Source organism: Erythrolamprus reginae, chromosome 5 (genome assembly GCF_031021105.1).
Source record: "Erythrolamprus reginae isolate rEryReg1 chromosome 5, rEryReg1.hap1, whole genome shotgun sequence".
NCBI lineage: Eukaryota > Metazoa > Chordata > Lepidosauria > Squamata > Dipsadidae > Erythrolamprus > Erythrolamprus reginae.
Window position 1 is genome coordinate 21,252,044 of NC_091954.1, and position 22,870 is coordinate 21,274,913.

A 22,870-nucleotide genomic window follows, 5' to 3' on the forward strand; every position below is an offset into this window, starting at 1 on the left:
CTCTCTCTCTTTCTCTCTTGTTCTCTTTCTCTCTTGTTTTCTTTCTCTCTCTTGCTTTCTTTCTTTCCTGCTCTCTCTCTTGCTTTTTTTCTCTCTTGTTTTCTTTCTCTCTTGCTCTTTCTTTCAATCTTTCTCTTTCTCTCTCTTGTTTTCTTTCTCTCTCTGAGCTTCACGGCACACCTGACCATGTCTCACGGCACACCAGTGTGCCACGCACACCAGTGTGCCACGCACACTGGTTGAAAAACACTGCCTTATGATAATCATTAAGTGTTGTGCCTCATGATTCTTGACAAATGTATCTTTTCTTTTATGTGCACTGAGAGCATATGCACCAATGACAAATTCCTTGTGTGTCCAATCACACTTGGCCAATAAAGAATTCTATTCTATTCTATTCTGGTACCTTCCAGATATTTGGGATTGCAATTCCCCACCGGTTCCAGCTATTATGTCTAAATACCCTTCAGAATAAATTTAATGTGAATAAAAATGGGTTATTGTAGGATAAAAAAGCAAAAGAGAAAAAGGAGAAATATAAGTAAGATGCCATATCTTTGGATCTTAACCTCTCACACCTGTAAATACTGAACCCAAGAAAAGCTGAATCTGTCAATCAGGACTGTGGAAACTGATTCCTGCTCCAGAGCTATTTCAATAACCAAACTACGAGGATTTCACTTCCTCGCTTGTGTGGATTATAAACAATCTCAGCTAAAAAGAAAGCAAGTCACATATCTGTGTGGCAGCTGGTACGTAGACACAAACAGTATTTTCATTCCTATCTCAGAGACATTACTGAAAAAGATATTGATAACAACTTAGAATCCAGGACAATGATAAAATTTAGTCTGAAGACCCCAGGGAGGAAAAATCCTCCCTCCCTTTTCTTACGATCCCAAAATAAGGGATTTCAGATTATATTCTGTGAAAAGAGGGATTTTCCATGCTGTTCTGCTATTTTCTGCACCGGGTAGCTGCCCAAAATAGGAATATTGTTCTATCTCCTCCTACTCTTGCAGAGTGACACAGAATGACTTCATTCAACCTGGCCAGAGTCCATCTGCAGTAGATACTGTAGAATGTGACCCAGCTACAGAAAGTCCAGACGTCAGATAAGAAGATGTGACTGGACAAACTAAAGGCTAGAAAAGTGCTTTCCTGGAAAATCAAGGGAAACTGATGGGCAACTTGGACAGCCAGAGAAATCCCCCAAAGGAAGATAACTTGGCTGCCATGTCTCTGATGGAAACTTCTTTAGGAATCAGAAACTCTGGAGATGCAATTGACCAGAAACACATGAATTAGAGACAACTGAAGTTGGAGAGAATGCAGAACAAGGATTACTGAAGGCCAGCTTTTGCCTCGGCTGTGACCATCTCGGAACACTTATGTGGGAATAGCATATCATCATCTTCATTTAACAACCCCAGAATCCCTTGCGGGGTGGAGTCTGGGAAACTGAATGTTTTAATGGCTGGATGCCCTTCCTGTCGCCAATGCATAGTTTTTGTTCAGCAGATATATTCTCATTGAGAGAGAAACGTCTGCCTCTACCTAGGATTGAACTCCCAACCCTCCTGCTTGTGAGGCAAGAGCTTCACCTCTAGGCTACCACACCACTCCTCTGTGGGAACAGCATATGATATGGAGACAAAGCTGCAGCAAGACCAAGGATGTTGGCCCATCCTCTGTGGATCAAAGCTTTTTTTTCCAAAGCAGGTCTATTTTCCTCTACAAGCAGATTTTGTCCCTTCCCAATAAATACATTTTTAAAAAGTACCAATGAATTTCTTCTTCCAGTAAAGGATATTTCAATATAACTACTCCTCCCTTGGATGCACACAAGCCTTTCATTAGCTAATAGTCTATGAAACGTTTGAGCTAGTGAATTATTTTAATGTGGTTGTCCATGATACAGTGATACCTCATCTTACAAACCCCTCACCATACAAACTTTTTGAGATACAAACCCAGGATTTAAGATTTTTTTGCCTCTTCTTCCAAACTATTTTCACATTACAAACCCAAGCCGCCGCCACTGGGATGCCCCGCCTCCGGACTTCTGTTGCCAGCGAAGCACCCGTTTTTGCGCTGCTGGGATTCCTCTGAGGCTTCCCTCCATGGGAAACACCACCTCCAGACTTCCGTGTTTTTGCGATGCTGCAGGGGAATCCCAGCAGCGCAAAAACGGGTGCTTCACTGGCAACAGAAGTCCGGAGGTGGGGTTTCCCAGCGAGGGAAGCCTCAGTGAAATCACAGCATCACAAAAACACAGAAGTCCAGAGGTGGGGTTTTGAGGACTTCCGTGTTTTTGCAATGCTGCAATTTTGCTGAGGCTCCCCTCGCTGGAAACCCCACCTCCGGACTTCCATTGCCAGCGAAGCACCCATTTTTGCGCTGCTAAAACGGGGGCTTTGGCTGGCAAAAGGGGTGAGTTTTGGGCTTTTCCATTGATTCCTATGGGAAACATTGTTTCGTCTTACAAACTTTTCACCTTACAAACCTCATCCCGGAACCAATTAAGTTCGTAAGATAAGGTATCACTGTATTTCCCTTTTTTTGCAGGACAGGCAAGTGCGCTAAGCACCAGCAGCGAAGTCATAAAGTGAAAAGATCTTCAGAGAGAAAGAAGGAATGAAAAAGAATTTCCCCAAACCTACATGCTATCCGAACATAAGCTCGGCGACTTTTGGTGGTTCCGGCAGAACTCCAAGCGACACACTGACACCAGTAATCTTCTAGGCCAAATAGCTCCTCCACTTGCTGACGAGACACTTCGATTTGGACTTCTCTTATAAGGAGCCCTGGAAACAAAGGCAATCCAAAAAAAGTGAATTATTATGGAGTTGGAAAAACCAAGAACTGGCAGCATTAGGTTTAAATTATTATTATCATCATCATCATTATTATTATTATTATTATTATTATTATTATTATTATTATTATTATTTAGATTTGTATGCTGCCCCTCTCCGTAGACTGGGGGGGGGCTTAAAGCAATGATAAAAACAATATATAATGACAAATCTAATAGTTAGAATCTAAAATAACAATAATACATTTAAAAAGTCTAAAAAACAAGAAACCCCAATATATAAAAAACAAACATACAGTCATATCATACACAGAAAACTACATAGGCAGGGGGAGATGTTTCAGTTCCCCCACGCTTGACGACAGAGGTGGGTTTTAAGGAGCTTACGAAAGGCAAGGAGGGTGGGGGCAGTTCTAATCTCTGGAGGGAGCTGATTCCAGAGGGTCGGAGCCACCACAGAGAAGGCTCTTCCTCTGGGTCCCACCAAACGACATTGTTTAGTTGACGGGACCTGGAGGAGGAGGAGACCAACTCTGTGGGACCTAACCGGTCGCTGGGATAAAACACCATCTATCATTCTGACTAGGATTACACAAACCATGAAAAAGGCTCCTTGTCCCACCAAAAACCTCTTTTTATTAAGTTTATTTATTTATTCGACTTCTAAGCCACCCAATCCCGAAGGACTCAGGGTCAAGGCGGCTTACAAAATAATATAATACAATACAAAAAGATACAAGCAATAAAAAAAATAAATACATCTAAAACTAAACCCCGTAATAAAACACATTTGTATAAAGAACAGTCATAATCACATGCATACACACCATTCATACAGTTTGGCCATGAAAGATGTACAATTGATGGCTCCCAGGCCTGCTGGCAAAGCCAGGTCTTTGTGGCCTTGCAGAAGGCCAGTAGGGTGGGAGCAGTACGGACATCGGGGGGGGGTGTAGTTGGTTCCATAGAGCTGTGGCAGCCACAGAGAAGGCCCTCCCCCGCAGTCCCTGTTACTGTGAATTTCTCTCATTCACATTTATCAAAGGCTTTCAAGGGTAAATTTACAGTCACAGACCTTATCTGGCTTGGAGAGTCGCTAGGCCGATATCTTCAAAACTCTGCAAGGAGTCTCTGAGAGTCATGAACCAATTAAGTGAATTGTCTCCTGCCAACTCTCATCCCCTTTTGCTCCTCTTTTATTCCCTATGAGAGGAGCCATTGATCGTCCACCTGTTACCTTACTCCCAAGTCGACCCTTGTTTCTTAGCTGTTCCCTTTGTCTGGCAGCCCTGTGCATGCCCATACTGGGAACAGGCTCCAGCTGTTTGTCTGCCTCACTGATGTCTGACTCCCAAGGCAGCTGATAACTGTCAGACTGCCCTGGCCCCATCTCTGCCTCCCATACCGAGCACTCATCAGAGCCTTCCCAAAACTCCAGGTCTGGCCCATGTTCCTCCCCAACTTCCTCACTGTCTGAATCTGCTGCCATCACTGCTAGCTGCTGGTGGACCACAACAGTGTGAAGAAGGGAGGAATATACACCCATGTGCATAGTTCCCTCTAAGCTGAGCAGTGAGCAATCGCTCACTTAAAAAATCATCAGCAACTCAGAGTTTTCCAAACCTGCCCAGAAGCCGAGAGGGAAAGAGTGAGAGGGAAGGAGAGGGAGAGGAAGAGAGAGAAACAGATAGAAAAAAGAGAGGAAGGAAAAGAGAAAGAAAAAGAATGGGAGTAAGGAAGAGAGAAAGAAAATCAAAATCTAGTTTGAAACTAGCTCAACTATTTAAGTGGCATTTTGATATTGATAGAGTTGCCCTATTATGAGCTCACTGTTATAGACACACAGTACAGTATTTTATTTTGAAATTCTCTGAGGCAAAACAGGGTGGGTTTTTTATTTGTTTGTTTGTTTATTTATTTATTTGTTTGTTTGTTTGTTTGTTTGTTTGTTCGTCCGTCCGTCCATCCGTCCGTCCGTCCGTCCATCCATCCATCCATCCGTCCATCCATCCATCCATCCATCTATCTATCTATCTATTTATTATTTCTGTTGCCGCCCAGTCCCGAAGGGACTGCCGCTCAGACACTATACTTTTCCGCCCCCCCCCCAAAAAAAAAATTAGAGGGAACACTGCCCATGTGTATTCAGAGACAAATGGGGAAAATTTAGTATTCTGCTGAGGTCTACAGGAAGGTTCTCTCTACAGATAAACATATGATAAACACAAGTTTTTGTTTATGATACATCTGTGTAACTTTGCTTTGTGTACAGCTATTGTATACAACGGGTACGGCACAGCTGGACTTCGCGTACAACTATTTATCTCCTTCCGTTTCTTATGTGCACCATTTTTAGATTAGGTCAGTTGTTTGCATACATAGTACCATCTAAAACTGCACACATAGTTTACATATAATGAAAAAATGTTGCAATTGGGCCTTTTCCCTATTTCTTACATCATTTTATCATGTAATGATTTTCTTACATGATTAAGACTCAAATCTTCTTAATGATGTGTACTTAGCTAATCATACCACTGGGTTAAATGTGATAATTGTATTTGCTAGTCAGTTCAGCAAAGAGACTTTTGATATCATACTCCTAGACTGAGTTTCGATATAATAATAATAATAATAATAATAATAATAATAATAATAATAATAGAATAATAAGAATAAGAATAATAACAACAACAACAGTATTATTTTATAATAATTATTATGAGCCATGGTAGTCTTAAGTGCTATCCGAGTTGTGTTTAACCTGGGAGGGGGAAAGGGTCATGCCTAGGGGGGCTATGGCCAGAAGTGTGTAGACAGTTCAAAGTCACTTGTCAAGGCTCCGTTTTCAGCCACCGCATCCTCCTGCAGCCCTCTGCCAGGGAAAATGCAGCTTGGGGAAAATGGAGCTCCCTGCGCTCCATTTTTGCTGTCAGACGGCTGCAGGAGGCTGCCATGGCTGAAAACAGAGCCTAGGCAGGCCATGCGTGGCCTCCCCGAACTAAATTGTTACTGGCATATGACTTTAGGAGGCAATTGCAGCTGAAAACGGAGCCCATGCACAACCTTCCTGAGCTCATTTTCTGCTGGCAGAAACTCTGTGGGTCAGTCCTCCTGTGTTTTCAAGGCAGCCATGTGGGCCAGATCTAATAATAATAATTAATAATAATTTATTGGATTTGTATGCCGTCCCTCTCTGCAGACTTGGGGCGGCTAACAACAATAATAAACACAACATGTACAATCCAATAATAAAAACAACTAAAAACCCCTATTATCAAACCAAACATACACACAAACATACCATGCATAACTTGTAATGGCCTGGCGGTATAAGTGAGTCTTGAGTAGTTTATGAAAGACAGGGAGTGTGGGGGCAGTTCTAATCTCCGGGGGAAGTTGGTTCCAGAGGGCCGGGGCTTCCACAGAGAAGGCTCTTCCCCTGGGGCCCGCCATATGACATTGTTTAGTCGACGGGACCCAGAGAAGGCCAACTCTGTGGGACCTTATCGGTCACTAGGATTCGTGCGGTAGCAGGCGGTTCCGGAGGTAATCTGGTCCATTGCCATGTAGGGCTTTAAAAGTCATAACCAACACTTTGAATTGTGACCGGAAACTGATTGGCAGCCAATGCAAGCCACGGAGTGTTGAAGAAATGCGGGCGAATCTTGGAAGCCCCACGATGGCTCTCACGTCTGCGTTCTGCACGATCTGAAGTTTCCGAACACTTTTCAGAGGTAGCCCCATGTAGAGAGCGTTGCAGTAATCGAACCTCGAGGTGATGAGGGCATGAGCGACTGTGAGCAATGACTCCCTGTCCAAATAGGGCCGCAACTGGAGCACCAGGCGAACCTGGGCAAACGCCCTCCTCGCCACAGCTGAAAGATGATGTTCCAATGTCAGCTGTGGATCGAGGAGGACGCCCAAGTTGCGAACCCTCTCTGAGGGGGTCAGTAGTTCCCCCCCCCCAGGGCAATGGACAGACAGATGGAATTGTCCTTGGGAGGCAAGACCCACAGCCACTCCATCTTGTCTGGGTTGAGTTTGAGTTTGTTGACACCCATCCAGGTCCCAACAGCCTCCAGGCACCAGCACATCACTTCCACCCCACATGCTGGATCTGGCCAATGGGCCTTGAGTTCGACACCCTTGTGCTAAACTTTCAAGTGGAATAGGAAAACCCACCAGCAATTGATCACTGATGGCTGGTGGTGAGCTCTGTAATAAACTCACATCTTTTTCAGGAATATGGTGCCATTGCAAGTTAAGCTGTACACCATCACCTCCTGTGTTTTACCCCTGCCTTCATTGCTACACTTTCCCATCACGGCCTCTATTAAACAAGAGGTTGTCCTTTAATTTCACTGCCTTAATACATGCCTACAAAGGAAGAGAGTGGCTTCAGCAGCCATTAACTGCTTCTGATACAAAAAAAGAAGAGAACAATTACCCTCTATTTCACCCTGCACAGATCCTCTAATGAGTGATGGCCTTAAAGATAAGCAATGTTTGAGAACTGTCTTTACTTTAGAGGGCTGATGCTTTAAGGAAGATAGCGTGGTGCAGGGAGAGTAATTTGAAACTGGTAAAGCTTGGTAAAGGTTGCTACATCCTCCTGCTGTTTGTGAGCGTAGGAAGTTGTCATCTGTTTAATAAAAAAAAAGAAATCCCTAAAGCTTTATTCTTTATTTTCCAGCTTGCAATATAAAATCTTAGACTATCACACCTTCCCCGTATTATTGGAAAATTTGAAGAATGAAAAATGGTTGCAAGAATTGGGTATGGCTAGTCTAGAGCAGTGTTTCCCAACCTTGGCAACTTGAAGATATCTGGACTTCAACTCCCAGAATTCCCCAGCCAGCATTCGCTGGCTGGGGAATTCTGGGAGTTGAAGTCCAAATATCTTCAAGTTGCCAAGGTTGGGAAACACTGCTCTAGAAAATGTTGTGGTTAGCTCTGGCCCAGCTCCTGCCCCAAGGACTGTGGATGTGGGGGAGACATCCACATGCCGCAGGCCTGTTGTGCTCCCGGTGGAATCTGCTGATGAAGGCTCCTCTGACCAAGAAGACATGAGTGACAGGGAGGAGGAGAGTGTGGCAGACAGCTCAGAAGGAGATCAATTATCTAGCTCCTCCTTGGATTCAGAACAATAGTTAAAATGATACAGCCACACATGCGGAGAGAGATGCATAGGCAACAACAACTGAGATATTATTACAAAAGAAAATGAGGCCACCTGTGGTTGGGTGGGGCTGTGGTGATTAGTGAGGCTGCTATAAATAGCAGCCTGTGGGTTTGGCCATTGTGGAGGATTATCTGATCCTTGTGTTTCATGACTGCTTTACTGACTTCGACCTTTTGTGTGCTGATTTTTCCCCGCTTGGAAACTAAACCAGAGCAGTGTCACTTTGTGAAAGAAGAAGGACTGTGAATTGCCTCACAGCTGCAAGCTAAGTATCACAGAACTGATAAGGGACTTATACAAATTACCAGTTTGTTTGGAGACAAGTGCTCTTTGCTATACCAAAAGAGGGCTTGGTTTAAGTGAATTTTCATTCTAAAGAACATTGTTTTGAATTTTCAAACGTGTGTGTGTCTGAAATTTGTACCTGTGAATTTTTGGGAGGAGTCTACCAGAGAGCCCGACAGAACAGAAAAGAGAAGGACTAAGGGTGACATAGTAGCAGTATTCCAGTATTTGACGGGCTGCCACAAAGAGAAGGAGGGGGGGTCACTTTATTTCCCAAAGCACCAGAGACAAGACAAGAAACAATGGATGGAAACTAATCAAGGAGAGAATCTACCCGTTAAGAGAAACATCCTAACAGTGAGGACAATTAATCAGCTTTCCTTCAGAAGTTGTGAGTGTTTCATCACTGCAGGCTTTCAGGAAGAGACTGCATAGCCACTTGTCTGAAATGGTATAGTGCAGTGATGGCAAACCTATGGCACGGTTGCCACAGGTGGCGCACGGAGCCCTCCCTGCGGGCACGCGAACCATCACCCCAGCTCAGCTCCACCGCACATCATCCATCACATCAGCCAACTGGTTTTTGCGTTTCTGCCGTGCCTATGCAGAGGGCAGGGCACATGCTGAAGGTACATAGGCACGCATGGGGTGCAGAGTTCAAGTTTCAAGTTTCAAGTTTAATCAGATTTGTATGCCGCCCCTCTCCGCAGACTCGGGGCGGCTCACAGCAATAGCAATACAATGTACGACAAATCCAATATTTAAATTACTTTAAAAAACACCACAAATTAAAACCAAGAGGGTCAAAAGTACGTGCACAGAGGTCATAGACACATGCATGGGGTGCTTGCAGGGGTCATGCATGCCAGTGTGGGGGAGCGCAGGGGATGTGGGGGTTTTGTGCACATGCAGAGGGCAGGGCACATGCTGAAGGTACATAGGCACGCATGGGGTGCAGAGTTCAAGTTTCAAGTTTCAAGTTTAATCAGATTTGTATGCCGCCCCTCTCCGCAGACTCGGGGCGGCTCACAGCAATAGCAATACAATGTACGACAAATCCAATATTTAAATTACTTTAAAAAACACCACAAATTAAAACCAAGAGGGTCAAAAGTACGTGCACAGGGGTCATAGACACATGCATGGGGTGCTTGCAGGGGTCATGCGTGCCAGTGTGGGGGAGCGCATGGGATGTGGGGGTTTTGTGCACATGCAGGGGGGCGGGCACATATGGAGGGTCACACATGCATTGTATTATGAGTATGTGCACATGCTTTCGGCATGCAACAACAAAAAGGTTAGCCATCACTGGTAGACCTCCAAGGTCCCTTCCATTTCTATACTGATCGATTGGGTTCATTGGTTTGCTTGCTTCCTACAACTCACAGACATTTTCCAGCACAAGTATCATTACTTCCTGGGTTAAAGGGGTTTGTCTTTCCTCTAGTCTCCCCCATAAACTCCCCACTTTTCTAAGGTTTACTTCACGTATAAAGCAGTGGTGGATTCCTCTTATATTCATACTGGTGCACTGTGTGCACATCGTAACATTTTGGACATGGTGCACATCGCTTCAGACAATTTTGCTTCCATGCATGCGCAGAAGCAAAAAATCACCAAAACCCACGTGCGCATGAGCATCCCCTCTTGCAATTTTGCTTCCATGCATGTGCAGAAGCAAATAATAACTGAAAATCATGCGCAAGTGAGCATCCCCTTGCACGATTTTGCTTCCATGCATGTGTAAAAGCAAAAAAAAAAAAAAAAGCTGAAAATTGGGGAGGGGGGGAATGGCACCATGCATGGACAGCAAAGACAGCACCGAGGCTGTCACGTGCAAATTGCGCAACTGGTGGGCCACTACGGGACTTCCGCACCGTGATGCCCCAGTAGCAGCCCACCTCTGGTCTAAAGGGATAGACAGGAGCATATCAAGCCAAAAACATAGGACACTTTGGTTTCATTATACTTTGGCCAGGATCAGTTTACATTGAATGCATTACATTAAATTTAAACCCTAACGTAGCCACAGAATGGCTGGTTTCACAAAACTCACTACGTCAAAGCTGAGTGCTTTCTCTTTGAACCTTCCTATTGTGTATCACTCAAGTTGTCTGAGTGTGAAAATCCAGTAAGTAAGTAAGTAAGTAAGTAAGTAAGTAAGTAAGTAAGTAAGTAAGTAAGTAAGTAAGTCAGTAAGTAGTTTTTGTTTGTTTGTTTGTTTGTTTGTTTGATTTTTATGCCACCCTTCTCCTTAGACTCAGGGCGGCTTATAACATGTTAGCAATAGCATTTTTTAACAGAGCCAGCATATTGCCCACACAATCCGGGTCCTCATTTTACCCACCTCGCATGGATGGAAGGCTGAGTCAACCTTGAGCCGGTGATGAGATTTGAACCGCTGACCTTCAGATCTACAAGTCAGCTTCAGTGGCCTGCAGTACAGCACTCTACCTGCTGTGCCACCCCGGCTCATGTTGGGAAAATTAAGAATACAATTTTAAACTCTTCCACAAGGTCTGCTATATAAAAGAACCACAGTAACTAAAGGAGTGGTACTTCCTAAGAGCAACGAAGCTGAGCCATTTATGAAGAAAGGAGATGACGGGGAAAGAGATGCATCTATTCAACCAACACTTCGCCAACTTTGCAAAATGAGGCTTGCTTCTTTGAAGATAATGAAGCATATCTTGATATCTGGCATAAATAAGAAATTACACAAGTAGATACATGTTTTCTATGGAGTCCTTGATGCTCTTAGAGTGAGTTGTTTGCTTGTAGACATTTCATTACCTGACTAGGTAACATAATCAACGAGAGTGAGTGTGGTGTTTGTTCCCTGTTTATAAATAGTGATTTGCCCTGGGAATGTTGGTAAAGGTACGTTCTTCTTTGTAATTGCTTGATTAGGGTTTTGTTCTCTGCTTGCTTGCTTGTTTGATTGTCTGGTGTTATTTCCTCCTCATTGAATTGTGGCTGCTAGAAATAATCTCTCCTATTGTTTTTGTTTTGTGTTCATAGCTTTTTTTATTGTCTCTTTTAGGTTGTTTATAAACAAGATTACATTATGTATTTGGCTAAATCTGGTGTGTTGTTTAGTGCTGCTGTCATGGATTCTTTCTCTAATCCTGATTTTATGGAGATTGAATTAAACCATAATTTAATCTTCTTTTATTTTCGGTGTTTGATTCTTTTTGAAAGCACCAAAAACTACACAATTCAACCCTGAGCTACACATATTCTCTTCTATTGTTTCCTTCTATGCTTGATTATTAAAGTAACTTGAACGCTAGCTGCAACGATGAGGCTTTGGTAGGCATTGTGTTGAATCCACCCATTCCTTTAGCCCTACCCAGAAAACTCCATGCCATTTTTCCTTGCTGCATGGCTTCTCTGAATCACAGCCTAGCACGTCTGACTCCTTTAGTTGGTGTGACAATAACACAGTTGAAGATTACAAGGAGAACATGTAGTAAGGAGTCTCTTGGGGCAAAAGAGACTCCTGCCTGTTGCAAATCCATTTGCTATTGGTGTTACCAACTTGCACGCCAATTAAATAATTTAGCTCTCGACAGCATTTAATATGGACTGCTGCACAAGTTCAACACTGCATAATAGACTTATTAAATGGAAGCTTTCATTATAGCTTTATCTTCTTGCTGTATTTATTTTATTTTGGTTTTTTTAATGAAGTGAAAAGAATCTAATATCAAATGAAAAAGAAGTATCGTCATTGCTTTGGTGAAAGTTATATACACTGTATATCTTACAGGCACTTCTCATTAATATAAATAATACGATAGGGCCCAGATTGAAACAAGGTTTATTCAAAATAAAATTAGAAAGACACTACATAAAATAGACATTGGGCCTGGAATCCTCAACCTTGTGATTTAAGAGAGGTACTGTATGAGATAAGGTGTCTGGAGGCTGTTGGGGCCTGGATGGGTGTCAACAGACTCAAACTCAACCTGGATAAGATGGAGTGGCTGTGGGTTTTGCCTCCCAAGGACAATCCCATCTGTCCATCCATCACCCTGGGGGGGGGATTATTGACCCCCTCGGAGAGGGTCCGCAACTTGGGCGTCCTCCTCGATCCACATTAGAGAACCATCTTTCAGCTGTGGCCAGGGGGGCGTTTGCCCAGGTTCGCCTGGTGCACCAGTTGCGGCCCTATCTGGACCGGGACTCATTGCTCACAGTCACTCATGCCCTCATCACCTCGAGGTTCGACTACTGTAATGCTCTCTACATGGGGCTACCTTTGAAAAGTGTTTGGAAACTTCAGATCGTGCAGAATGCAGCTGCTAGAGCAGTCATGGGCTTGCCTAGGTATGCCCATGTTTCACCAACACTCCGCAGTCTGCATTGGCTGCCGATCAGTTTCCGGTCACAATTCAAAGTGTTGGTTATTACCTTTAAAGCCCTTCATGGCATTGGACCAGAATACCTCCGAGACCGCCTTCTGCCGCACGAATCCAAGCGACCGATTAGGTACCACAGAGTGGGCCTTCTCCGGGTCCCGTCAACTAAACAATGTCGGTTGGCGGGCCCCAGGGGGAGAGCCTTCTCTGTGGTGGCCCCGGCTCTCTGGAATCAACTCCCCCCAGAGATTAGAACTGCCCCTACTCTCCCTGCCTTTCGTAAACTCCTTAAAACCCACCTTTGTTGTCAGGCATGGGGGAACTGAATCGCCTCTCCTGGGCATGTTCAATTTATGCATGGTATGTTTGCGTGTATGTTTGTTTAGAAATATGGGTTTTTAAAAAAATATTTTAAATATTTTAAATTATATTTAGATTTGTCATGAGTTGTTGTGTCCTGCTGTGAGCCGCCCCGAGTCTGCGGAGAGGGGCGGCATACAAATCTAAATAAATAAATAATAAATAAATAAATAAATAAATAAATAAATAAATAAATAAATAAAATAAATAAATAAATAAATAAGAGGGGTATTCACGAATCCTTCTATTTTTAGATGGATTCTAAACTAATAAGCTCAAGAGTCTTTTAAAATTTGTCTTGACTAGTTTCAATCAGAAGTGGGATTCTCATAATTTCTCTATACAGATTGAGTTCATTAAGTCTTTCCTGATATGTTTTATGCTTAAGACCTTCCACCATTTTTGTAGCCCATCTTTGGCCCTGTTCAATTTTGTCAATATCTTTTTGTAGGTCTGGTCTCCAGAACTGAACACAGTACTCCAAATGTGGTCTCGCCAGTGCTTTATATAGTGGGATCACAATCTCCCTCTTCCTGCTTGTTATACCTCTAGCTATGCAGCCAAGCATCCTACTTGCTTTTCCTACCGACCGACCACACTGCTCACCCATTTTGAGACTGTCAGAAATCACTACCCCTAAATCCTTCTCTTCTGAAGTTTTTGCTAACACAGAACTGCCAATACAATACTATAACTTTTACCAAAGCAATCATGATAATTCTTTTTCATTTGCTAGACTCATTTCACTTTGTTTTAAAAAAGCCAAGTAAAATAAATACAGCAAGAAGATATAGTGAATATTTATAAATGATGACCATAAGAGATACAAGAATAAAACTTGAAGTGGAAGACAAACATACAGTAAATTGTATGCATGTTTGTGTATTGTATAATGTGAAACTAGGATCAATTAGAACAATGTAATAGATGGGAATAAAAATGGTCTGTACTTTAGAGTGTTCCCAATAAATACATGCAGGGAATGAAGATATTGGTTTAATTATGAATGAACTGCTGAAATATATGGCAACATTTCTGAATTATTTTCACTTAGATCAGGAAGAGGTTGGGACACTGGAATACCAATTGGAGACTGTTGTGGTTAGCTCTGGCCCAGCTCCTGCCCCAAGGACTGTGGATGTGGGGGAGACATCCACATGCTGCAGGCCTATTTTGCCCCCGGTGGAATCTGCTGATGAAGGCTCCTCTGACCAAGAAGACATGAGTGACAGGGAGGAGGAGAGTGTGGCAGACAGCTCAGAAGGAGACCAATTATCTAGCTCACTGATGGCGAACCTATGGCACGGGTGCCACAGGTGGCACGCGGAGCCATATCTGCTGGCACGCGAGCTGTTGCCCTAACTCAGCTCCAACGTGCATGTGTATGCTGGCCAGCTGATTTTTGGCTCACACAGAGGTTCTGGGAGGGCATTTTTGACTTCCACAGAGCCTCTAGGGAGATGGGGGAGGGCATTTTTACCCTCCCTCAGCTCCAGGGAAGCCTTTGGATCATGAGGAGGGCAAAACATGAGCCTACTGGGCTCACGAGAAGCTGGGAAACAGGTGATTTCCAACCTCCAGAGGGCTGTTTTTGCCCTCTCCAGGCATTGAATTATGGATGGCGGCACTCACACACGTGCGATAGTACACGCCTATGCTCTTTTGGCACCCAAGGAAAAAAAGGTTCGCCATCACTGATCTAGATCCTCCTTGGATTCAGAACAAGAGTTAATGATACAGCCACACATGCGGAGAGCGATGCATAGGCAACAACAACTGAGAGATTATTATCAAAGAAAATGAGGCTACCTGTGGTTGGGTGGGGCTGTGGTAATCAGTGAGGCTGCTATAAATAGCACCCTGTGGGTTTGGCCATTGTGGAGGATTATCTGATCATTGTGTTTCGTGACTGCTTTACTGACTTTGACCTTTTGTGTGCTGATTTTTCTCCGCTTTGAAACTAAACCAGAGCAAAGTGTGTTTCACTTTGTGAAAGAAGAAGGACTGTGAATTGCCTCAGAGCTGCAAGCTAAGTATCACAGGACTGATAAGGGACTTGCATAAATTACCAGTTTGTTTGGAGACGAGTGCTCTTTGCTATACCAACAGAGGGCTTGGTTTAAGTGAATTTTCATTATAAAGAACATTGTTTTGAATTTTCAAACCTGTGTGTGTCTGAAATTTGTACCTGTGAATTTTTGGGAGGAGTCTACCAGAGAGCCCGACAGAACAGAGACCCAAGAATGAATGAGAGAATGACTGGGGTGTTTCCGTTTAGAAAAAGGTTTCTTGATTTCAAGCTTATAGTTTAAACCAAAGTCTAGACATGGATACACATAATAAAATAATCATATCTAAAAGTATGACTGATATGATGATGATGATGATGATGATGATGAATATTTTAGTGAAAGATACCGGGGTGGCGCAGCAGGTAGAGTGCTGTACTGCAGGCCACTGAAGCTGACTTGTAGATCTGAAGGTCAGCAGTTCAAATCTCATCACCGGCTCAAGGTTGACTCAGCCTTCCATCCTTCCGAGGTGGGTAAAATGAGGACCCGGATTGTGGGGGCAATAGCCTTGCTCTGTTAAAAAAGTGCTATTGCTAACATGTTGTAAGCCGCCCTGAGTCTAAGGAGAAGGGCGGCATAAAAATTGAATAAGTAAGTAAGTAAGTAAGTAAGTAAGTAAGTAAGTAAGTAAGTAAGTAAATAAATAAATAAATAAATAAATACCAGGTAATAAGAGATTCTGAATGTGGGTGAGATAATTTCTTACTAGGGTCAGAATGGATCTTTTTCTTTGGGGGGGGGGGGAATGGAAGAAAAAAAGTGAAGTAAACCAAGAGTAAAAACAGAACAATTGCAAGAAAACAAAGCATGAGTCCTACATTAAAAATTGTTGTGGTTAGCTCTGGCCCAGCTACAGAAAATTCAGAAAATTAATCTTTCAGGAGAATTAATAGAATTTCTACTCTATTAATAAGGAAAAAACCAGATGTGGAAGCCATGTGGAATTGAATGTTGAGAGTTTCCGCTACAAAAAATTATACCAAAAGTAAAATGTAGAAAAATAGCAAAGGGACGATTAAGATTTGAAGAGTAGGAGGAAATGCAGAATGATTTTGATGGAAATAAGCCATTGCTTTGGAAGTTGTTGAAACAAGCTGTGCCCAGATCCTCCAGCAGAGTGGAGTGTAATGAAAAAGAAAAGCAATGAAATGCTGAAATTATCCCAGGACAGTGGCTAGAATTAGGGTAAGGATTTATTTAAGGCATTTGATGACAGAAGTTTCTTAAAACTGATCGTGAATGATAAACCAGTTTCCAAAAGGAATTTTTGCTGCCTTGGAAATTGGAGAGAAGTCTGGTTTAAAATATTTAGAATTCTATTATTTTATCATGGTGATTGTCAAATAGGTATTTGCACCAATGCCTAGCAGAATATTTCAAAGCTGCCTCTCTTAAAACCAATAAACAAACAAAGGATTGGGACCCCTTCAGATTCTAGTGTGCTAAAATTGCCAGGAGAATGTGGAATTAACTCTGATATATGGACTCCATTGTTCTATTTTAGTCCATATGAGAATATAAAACCTTTCCTGGATCGTATCAAAAGGCCATTTAGTTTAGCATCCTGTTCCTAACAATAAACAATCAAATGCCACTGGGAAACACACAAGCAAGGCATGAAAACAAAACAAAAGTAGCTTTGTAACTAAATCTGTGCTACCCAGTTGTGCCAGGTGGTAGATTGAAATTTAAAAGTCTACAGTGGAACCCCGACATAAGAGCTGCTCTACTTAAGAGCAACTTGAGATAAGAGCTGGGAGGGGAGAGATATTTTTGTTCTACTTACAAGCCCAAATTCGAGATACAAGCGCCAAGGAGCTGTCTCCTGAAGCCAAACGCTAACTTCCGCGTTCGGCTTCAGGAGACAGCTGCGAAGCGGCACGCGTGTTTTAAAAGGTTGCAGCCGGCCTGGGGGGCTCGGGGGGGTGCTTGCAGCTTTCTTTCTTGCTCTTTTTCTTTCTCTCTTTTACCTTCCCTTCCTCTATTTCTTCTTTTCTTTCTCCTTCCCACCTTCTTCCCTCCCTCCCTCCCTTCACTCATTCCTCTCTTACTCTCCCCTTTCATAAGTTTCCTTGCTTCCTTCCTCTGTTCCTGTCCCTTCCCTCTTTCTTTCCTTCCTTCCTTCCCACCCTCCGTCCATTCATTCACCCATTCCTCTCTTGATCGCTTAAAGCCGGTCCCTGGTGCAAAAAGGGTTGGGGACCTCTGTCCTACAGGATTGGGTGGCAGAGAAGTTGAACATATGTAAATTTAAAAGTTTAAGAAAGTTTACAAGTTAAGTGAAAGAAACTTCATTATTCATTTATATGTACATGTACATTTCTTCATTAAAAACATGTCTTTCTGCATAATTTAGACTAACTTTGTGAGTTTTTTGAGGGCTGGAACCAATTAAAATTATTTACATTAATTCCTATGGGGAAAAGTCGTTCGAGATAAGAGCTGCTCGACTTAAGAGCCCAGGTCCGGAACGAATTAAACTCGTATCTCGAGGTACCACTGTATTGATATACTGCACTCTTTGGCTTACTTTTTAGGGAGCACCAAGCAATGATTTCTCAAGGCAATGACGATCTGCAGACTCTATAACCAGGGATGTCAAACACAATTTCATTGAGGACCACATCAGGATTGAGTTTGACCCGGGGGGGGGGGGGGGGGCAAGAGGTGAGCGTGACGAGGGTAGGCGTGGCCAGCTCAATGTCATTCGTGTGTGTGTGTGTGTGGAGGGCGCTTGTAGAGGGCCGCAATGCTACTGCCAGCAAAAATGGGCTCCCGAGCTCTGAATTCGGTTGGTATGGCTTCCTGCAACCCTCTACCAGTGAAAACGAAGCATGGGAGGGCCTCATGCGGCCTCTTGAGCTCCATTTTTTTTGGCAGAGGGTTGTGGGAGGCTGTGACAGTCGAAAACGGGGCTTGGGAGTTTATTTTGGTTGGCAGAAGAACCGTGCCTTGGTACTTCATCATTTCCTGCAGGCCAGATCTAAATACCCTGTGGGCCAGATCTAGCTCCTGAGCCTTCTGCTATAAGCTAAAGAGGATTTGAATTGTTATGAGCTAATTCTGTATTAATTTGTTAAAATCAGGGTTTGCGCTTTGCAGCATGCACAGCGGGTAAAAGAACCTAAATGGCGGCATCTGTGTGGGTGTGGGGAGCCTCACACTGCCTTTGCGACCAGCTCTCTGACAACCGACAGGCATGCGCGAACTGGGAGCATTTCATCCTTGGTTAAAGTAAGTTGTAGGCCACCTCTTGAGCAACTGTGGGCAACTTTGAATAGGTCTTCAGTGTAAGTATAAAGCCCTATATGGCTCAGGGCCAGACTATTTACAGGACTGTCTCCTGCCGCATAACTCCCAGAGACCAATAAGAGCCCACAGAGTTGGCCTCCTCTGGGTCCCACCGACTAAGCAATGCAGGTTGGCGGGACCACAGGGGAGGGCCTTCTCTGTGGTGGCCCCGACTCTATGGAACCATTGCTCACACCCTGCTGGCCTTTGGTAAGGCCACAAAGACCTGGCTCTGTCAGCAGGCCTTCCTTGAATGGTGCACATGTGTATGACTGCGACTGCTTTTTTTAAACAACTTTTTATGGGGTTTTAGTTTCAGATAATGTTTCAGTTTTAGATATTGTTTGACTTCTTTTTTTATTACGTTGTATCTAATTATATTGTATTTTTATTATTGTTGTAAGCCGCCCTGAGTCCTTCAGGATAGATAGATAGATACAGATAGATAGGTAGATAGATAGATAGGTAGATAGATAGATAGATAGATAGATTACATTAGATAGATAGATAGATAGATAGGTAGGTAGGTAGGTAGGTAGGTAGGTAGATAGATAGATAGATAGATAGATAGATAGATAGATAGATAGATAGATAGATAGATAGATAAATCCAAGATGACAAGACTCTCCGAAGTTTAAGGGAAATATGACATCTAACTTCATGGTTACATTAATAAGTTATTAACTTTAATGCATAAACTCTAGTTAGCTCTATTACAGAAAGTCACTTGAATATAGACTTTAAATCTGTAATGGCATTGTAGAAAAAAACCCCCTAGTTTTCCAATCAGATTCTTGAGTCTCTTACCTCTTGCTCATAAACAACTGACTATGCATCCCTCTTGTTTCTTCCTATGCTCTTAGCCAGGGGTCTCCAAAGTGGGCAACTTTAAGACTAGTGGACTTCAGCTCCCACAATTCCTCAGACAGCCATGCTGGCTGGGGAACTCTGGGAGTCGAAGTCTACAAGTCTTAAAGTTGCCAAGTTTGGAGAACCCTGTTCTTCGCAAATGTGTTAGTTATGAAAGAATTTTATCCTCCACACCCAATGGCGGGCTGCTAGCTGGAAAGCCTAATTGGGCTCCCCTCTGTGGCTTTGGAGTTACTGTGAGTTCGGGTGGAATTATGCTTCTGGGCAAAGGTAGCAGAAATTACACACGGAAACGCAGGTGCAATTTTGCTACCTGCAGGGGCGCAGAAACATAATTCCGTTCGAACTCACGGTACCTCCAGAGCTGCATAGGCGAGCCTAATTAGGCGTTCCGGCTAGCAGCCCACCACTGTCCACACCCTAAGAAATGTTTTTCTTACGCAAGTTAAATATTATATTGTAAATCTAAAAAATATAATAAGGAAAGGAGGAGAGAGCAAAATATCTCTCCAATTGTTACTTTATTTTATTTTCGTTATTCTAAATTTCTTCTTGCTTTTCTTTTTTTTGTATTTTTCTTTCTTTTTCTTTTTCTTCAAATGTGTTTATATCTGTTTTTTATTTCAGTTTTGTATTGTGCATTAAAATTTTTCCAAAAATAAAAAAAAATGTTTTTCTTAACAATCTCATGTTAAGTACAGTGGTACCTCAACCTAAGAAAGCCTCTACTTAAGAAGTTTTCTAGATAAGAACTGAGTGTACAAGATTTTTTTTGCCTCTTCTTGAGAACCATTTTCTACTTGAGTTATGAGTCTCTTCTAAACATTGCAATTCTAAATGAGATTATTCTGATCTATCTATCATCTATCTATTTATGTATTGTGTCTGTCTGTCTATGCATCTTCAATCAATTTATCTAACCCTAGCTCTGTTGAAAAGTGCTATTGCTAACATGTTGTAAGCCGCCCTGAGTCTAAGGAGAAGGGCGGCATAAAAATCGAATAAATGAATGAATGAATGAATAAAATAAATAAATCTATCTATCTATCTATCTATCTATCTATCTATCTATCTATCTATCTATCTATCTATCTATCTATCTATTATCATCTATCTTGTCACAAGTGTGTAGTCTATCATAATGGAAACCTGGTTTGGGTGAGGTTTTTTCCCCATCTTTATAATTTTATAATAATAATAATTATTATTTTTTAAAAAGAAAAATGAGACAAGAAGAACTGGACCAGGAATAGACTGATCTGTTTCATCTCTATGTATAGCTTCGGTACCAGATTGTTAACTTTTTAAATTTGAAGGAATAATTTAGGCATTTTTTCATCTTTCAGAGAAGATTTACAAAATGCAGAAGTTACTGGTCCTAGGCAGTAGTGGGTTTCACTTAAATTTGCTACCGTTTCGGGACTGTGGATGCATGTGGTGCTTCTGCATATGTGCAGATCATCTATGGTGACGTTCGGGTGGGAGGGTGGAGCCTCCTGCCACCAGGGGAAGAGCCTTCTCTGTGGCGGCCCCGGCCCTCTGGAACCAACTCCCCCCAGAGATTAGAATGCCCCCCACCCTCCTTGTCTTTCGCAAATTATTTAAGACCCACCTTTGTCGCCAGGCATGGGGGAGTTAAGTTATCCTTCCCCCCTAGGCTATTACAAGTTATGCATGGTATGTTTGTGTGTATGTTTGGTTTTTTATAATAAGGGTTTTTTAGTTGTTTTTATTAATTGGATTGTTCATGTTGTTTTACCACTGTTGTTAGCCGCCCCGAGTCTGCGGAGAGGGGCGGCATACAAATCCAATAAATAATAATAATAATATTACGGGTTTCCAGAACCTGAGCAAACTGGTAGCAGCCCACCACTGGTCCTAGGATATGTGTTCATGGTAGGCTGAATAATGAAAATAAAGAAGAAAAATCAAGCAGAACATAAGAAATGGACTAATTCTCCCAGGTTTCTTACCAGTCACTTCATCCAGACTCTCTGTCGTGAGATGATCATTCTGATTCACCCATTCTCCATTGCACTTGAAGTAGATCTGGGTGGCTGGGTTGGCTCTGCAGGTCAGCTCCACCGGTTTGTTCTTCACTATGTAGGCATCTTGTGGCTCCAAGAGGAAATTGGGGAGGGACTCTGCAGGTGCTGATGGGAAGGAATCTGGCAGTACATCTCCATACTCAATCCCTGTAGGAAGAGAGGAAAAAGAAAAACTTTAATTTAATTTAATTTAATTGACTTCTATGCCACCCAATCCCGTAGGACTCAGGGCAGTTTACAGCAATGTAATCTAACTTCATATTTATTAATAGTAATCTAACCTCATATTCAGCTATTGGTTTACCATTTTAAAGCTGCGTTTCTCAAACTCTGCCAGTTCAAGCTCAATGGACTTCAGTTCCCAGAATTCCAACCTGACATCCATCCAGGAAAGGGGAAATGGGCTTCCTGTCAGTCAACAGGCATGCTGATTTACCACCACTTAGCAGCTGAGACGCTGGCAGCCCAAGGAAACAACAGCCAATAGCCAGCCATCAATACACCAATCAACCAATAGGAAACCAAATCCAACTCCTATGCACCACATAAATACAATGCATAGAGTAGCCCAAAGCACACATTTCAGTAGAGAAAAGTTCCTTGATGATGGGCTCCAGCACAAGCCCGAAAGCTTGGAAGACTAAATCTCTGACCCTGGTGAGCAACCTAGATTGGATCCTGCAGTAAAGTTGGTTTTCTGGTTCTTACCATCTCCAGTTTGAAATTTAATCCATGTCTTTTCTCTATTTTACACCAAGAACTAGTTCAAAAGTAATGGTAAACCAATCTTACACCAAGAAGCAAAAGTGAAGGAGAAAGAACAGTGTTCTCACAATTTTTGTGACTTTTTTTTGTTTTGGGTTTGTTTGTTTGTTTTTTGTTTGCTATCAGCAGACAAACCATACTTTTATTAGACCGAAATCATTTTGGTTGGTCACTTTTTTGCTTTAAGACATCAAAATGTAAGTTACGAGTAAAAGCATATCTTTAATAGGTCTGCAAATGGAAAAGTGCTAGAGCCAAACTTTATAAATTTATAAACTTTATAAAGCAAAATTCTTGCTCAGAAATAAATTCGGTAGATCTTAGTAAATCAGAGTTACTCCAAGACAGAACTTGATAACATCGGAAAGATTTACAGATGGCTTCAGACATTGCTCAGGGTTTTTCTTTTTCTTCCTTTATCAGAATCACTCTACTGATATATAAAGTGCTTTGAATATTCTAAAGCACTCTGCAGATGTTAAACATCACTCTGACTCCCAAGTGTGGATAGACATTCTGTGTTACAGCTAGGAGATAACAGTGGAATGATAAAGTGAAGTCAGATTGTCAGGTCTTAGACTCACAGACTATCTAGGATAGGAAGCCTTCTTCCCAGCATTGAGCCTTGAAGAGAAAAATATGTTCAGGTTGTTAAGGAAAACCAGATCTCCTTATTCCATACATTCTGATCTTAAGAGGAAGGCAGCATATAAAATACACTGCTAAAAAAAATGAAGAGAACACTCAAGTAACACATCCTAGATCTGGATGAATGAAAAATTGTTTTACTACCGTATGTGTCCTGTCTGTTA

At 42.4% G+C, this 22,870-nt stretch overlaps 1 protein-coding gene across 2 annotated transcripts in view; it reads right to left on the reverse strand.

The window, feature by feature from the left end:
- UNC5B (unc-5 netrin receptor B) overlaps positions 1–22,870 on the reverse strand; it is a 291,780-nt gene that overhangs the window by 67,837 nt on the left and 201,073 nt on the right. For both annotated transcript variants that reach the window (XM_070752210.1, XM_070752211.1), the window contains exons 2-3: positions 21,219–21,440; positions 2,664–2,807 (exon numbers count right to left, since the gene is read on the reverse strand). In XM_070752210.1, the coding sequence (XP_070608311.1) occupies positions 2,664–2,807; positions 21,219–21,440 (366 nt within the window). The remainder of the gene's footprint in view (positions 1–2,663; positions 2,808–21,218; positions 21,441–22,870) is intronic.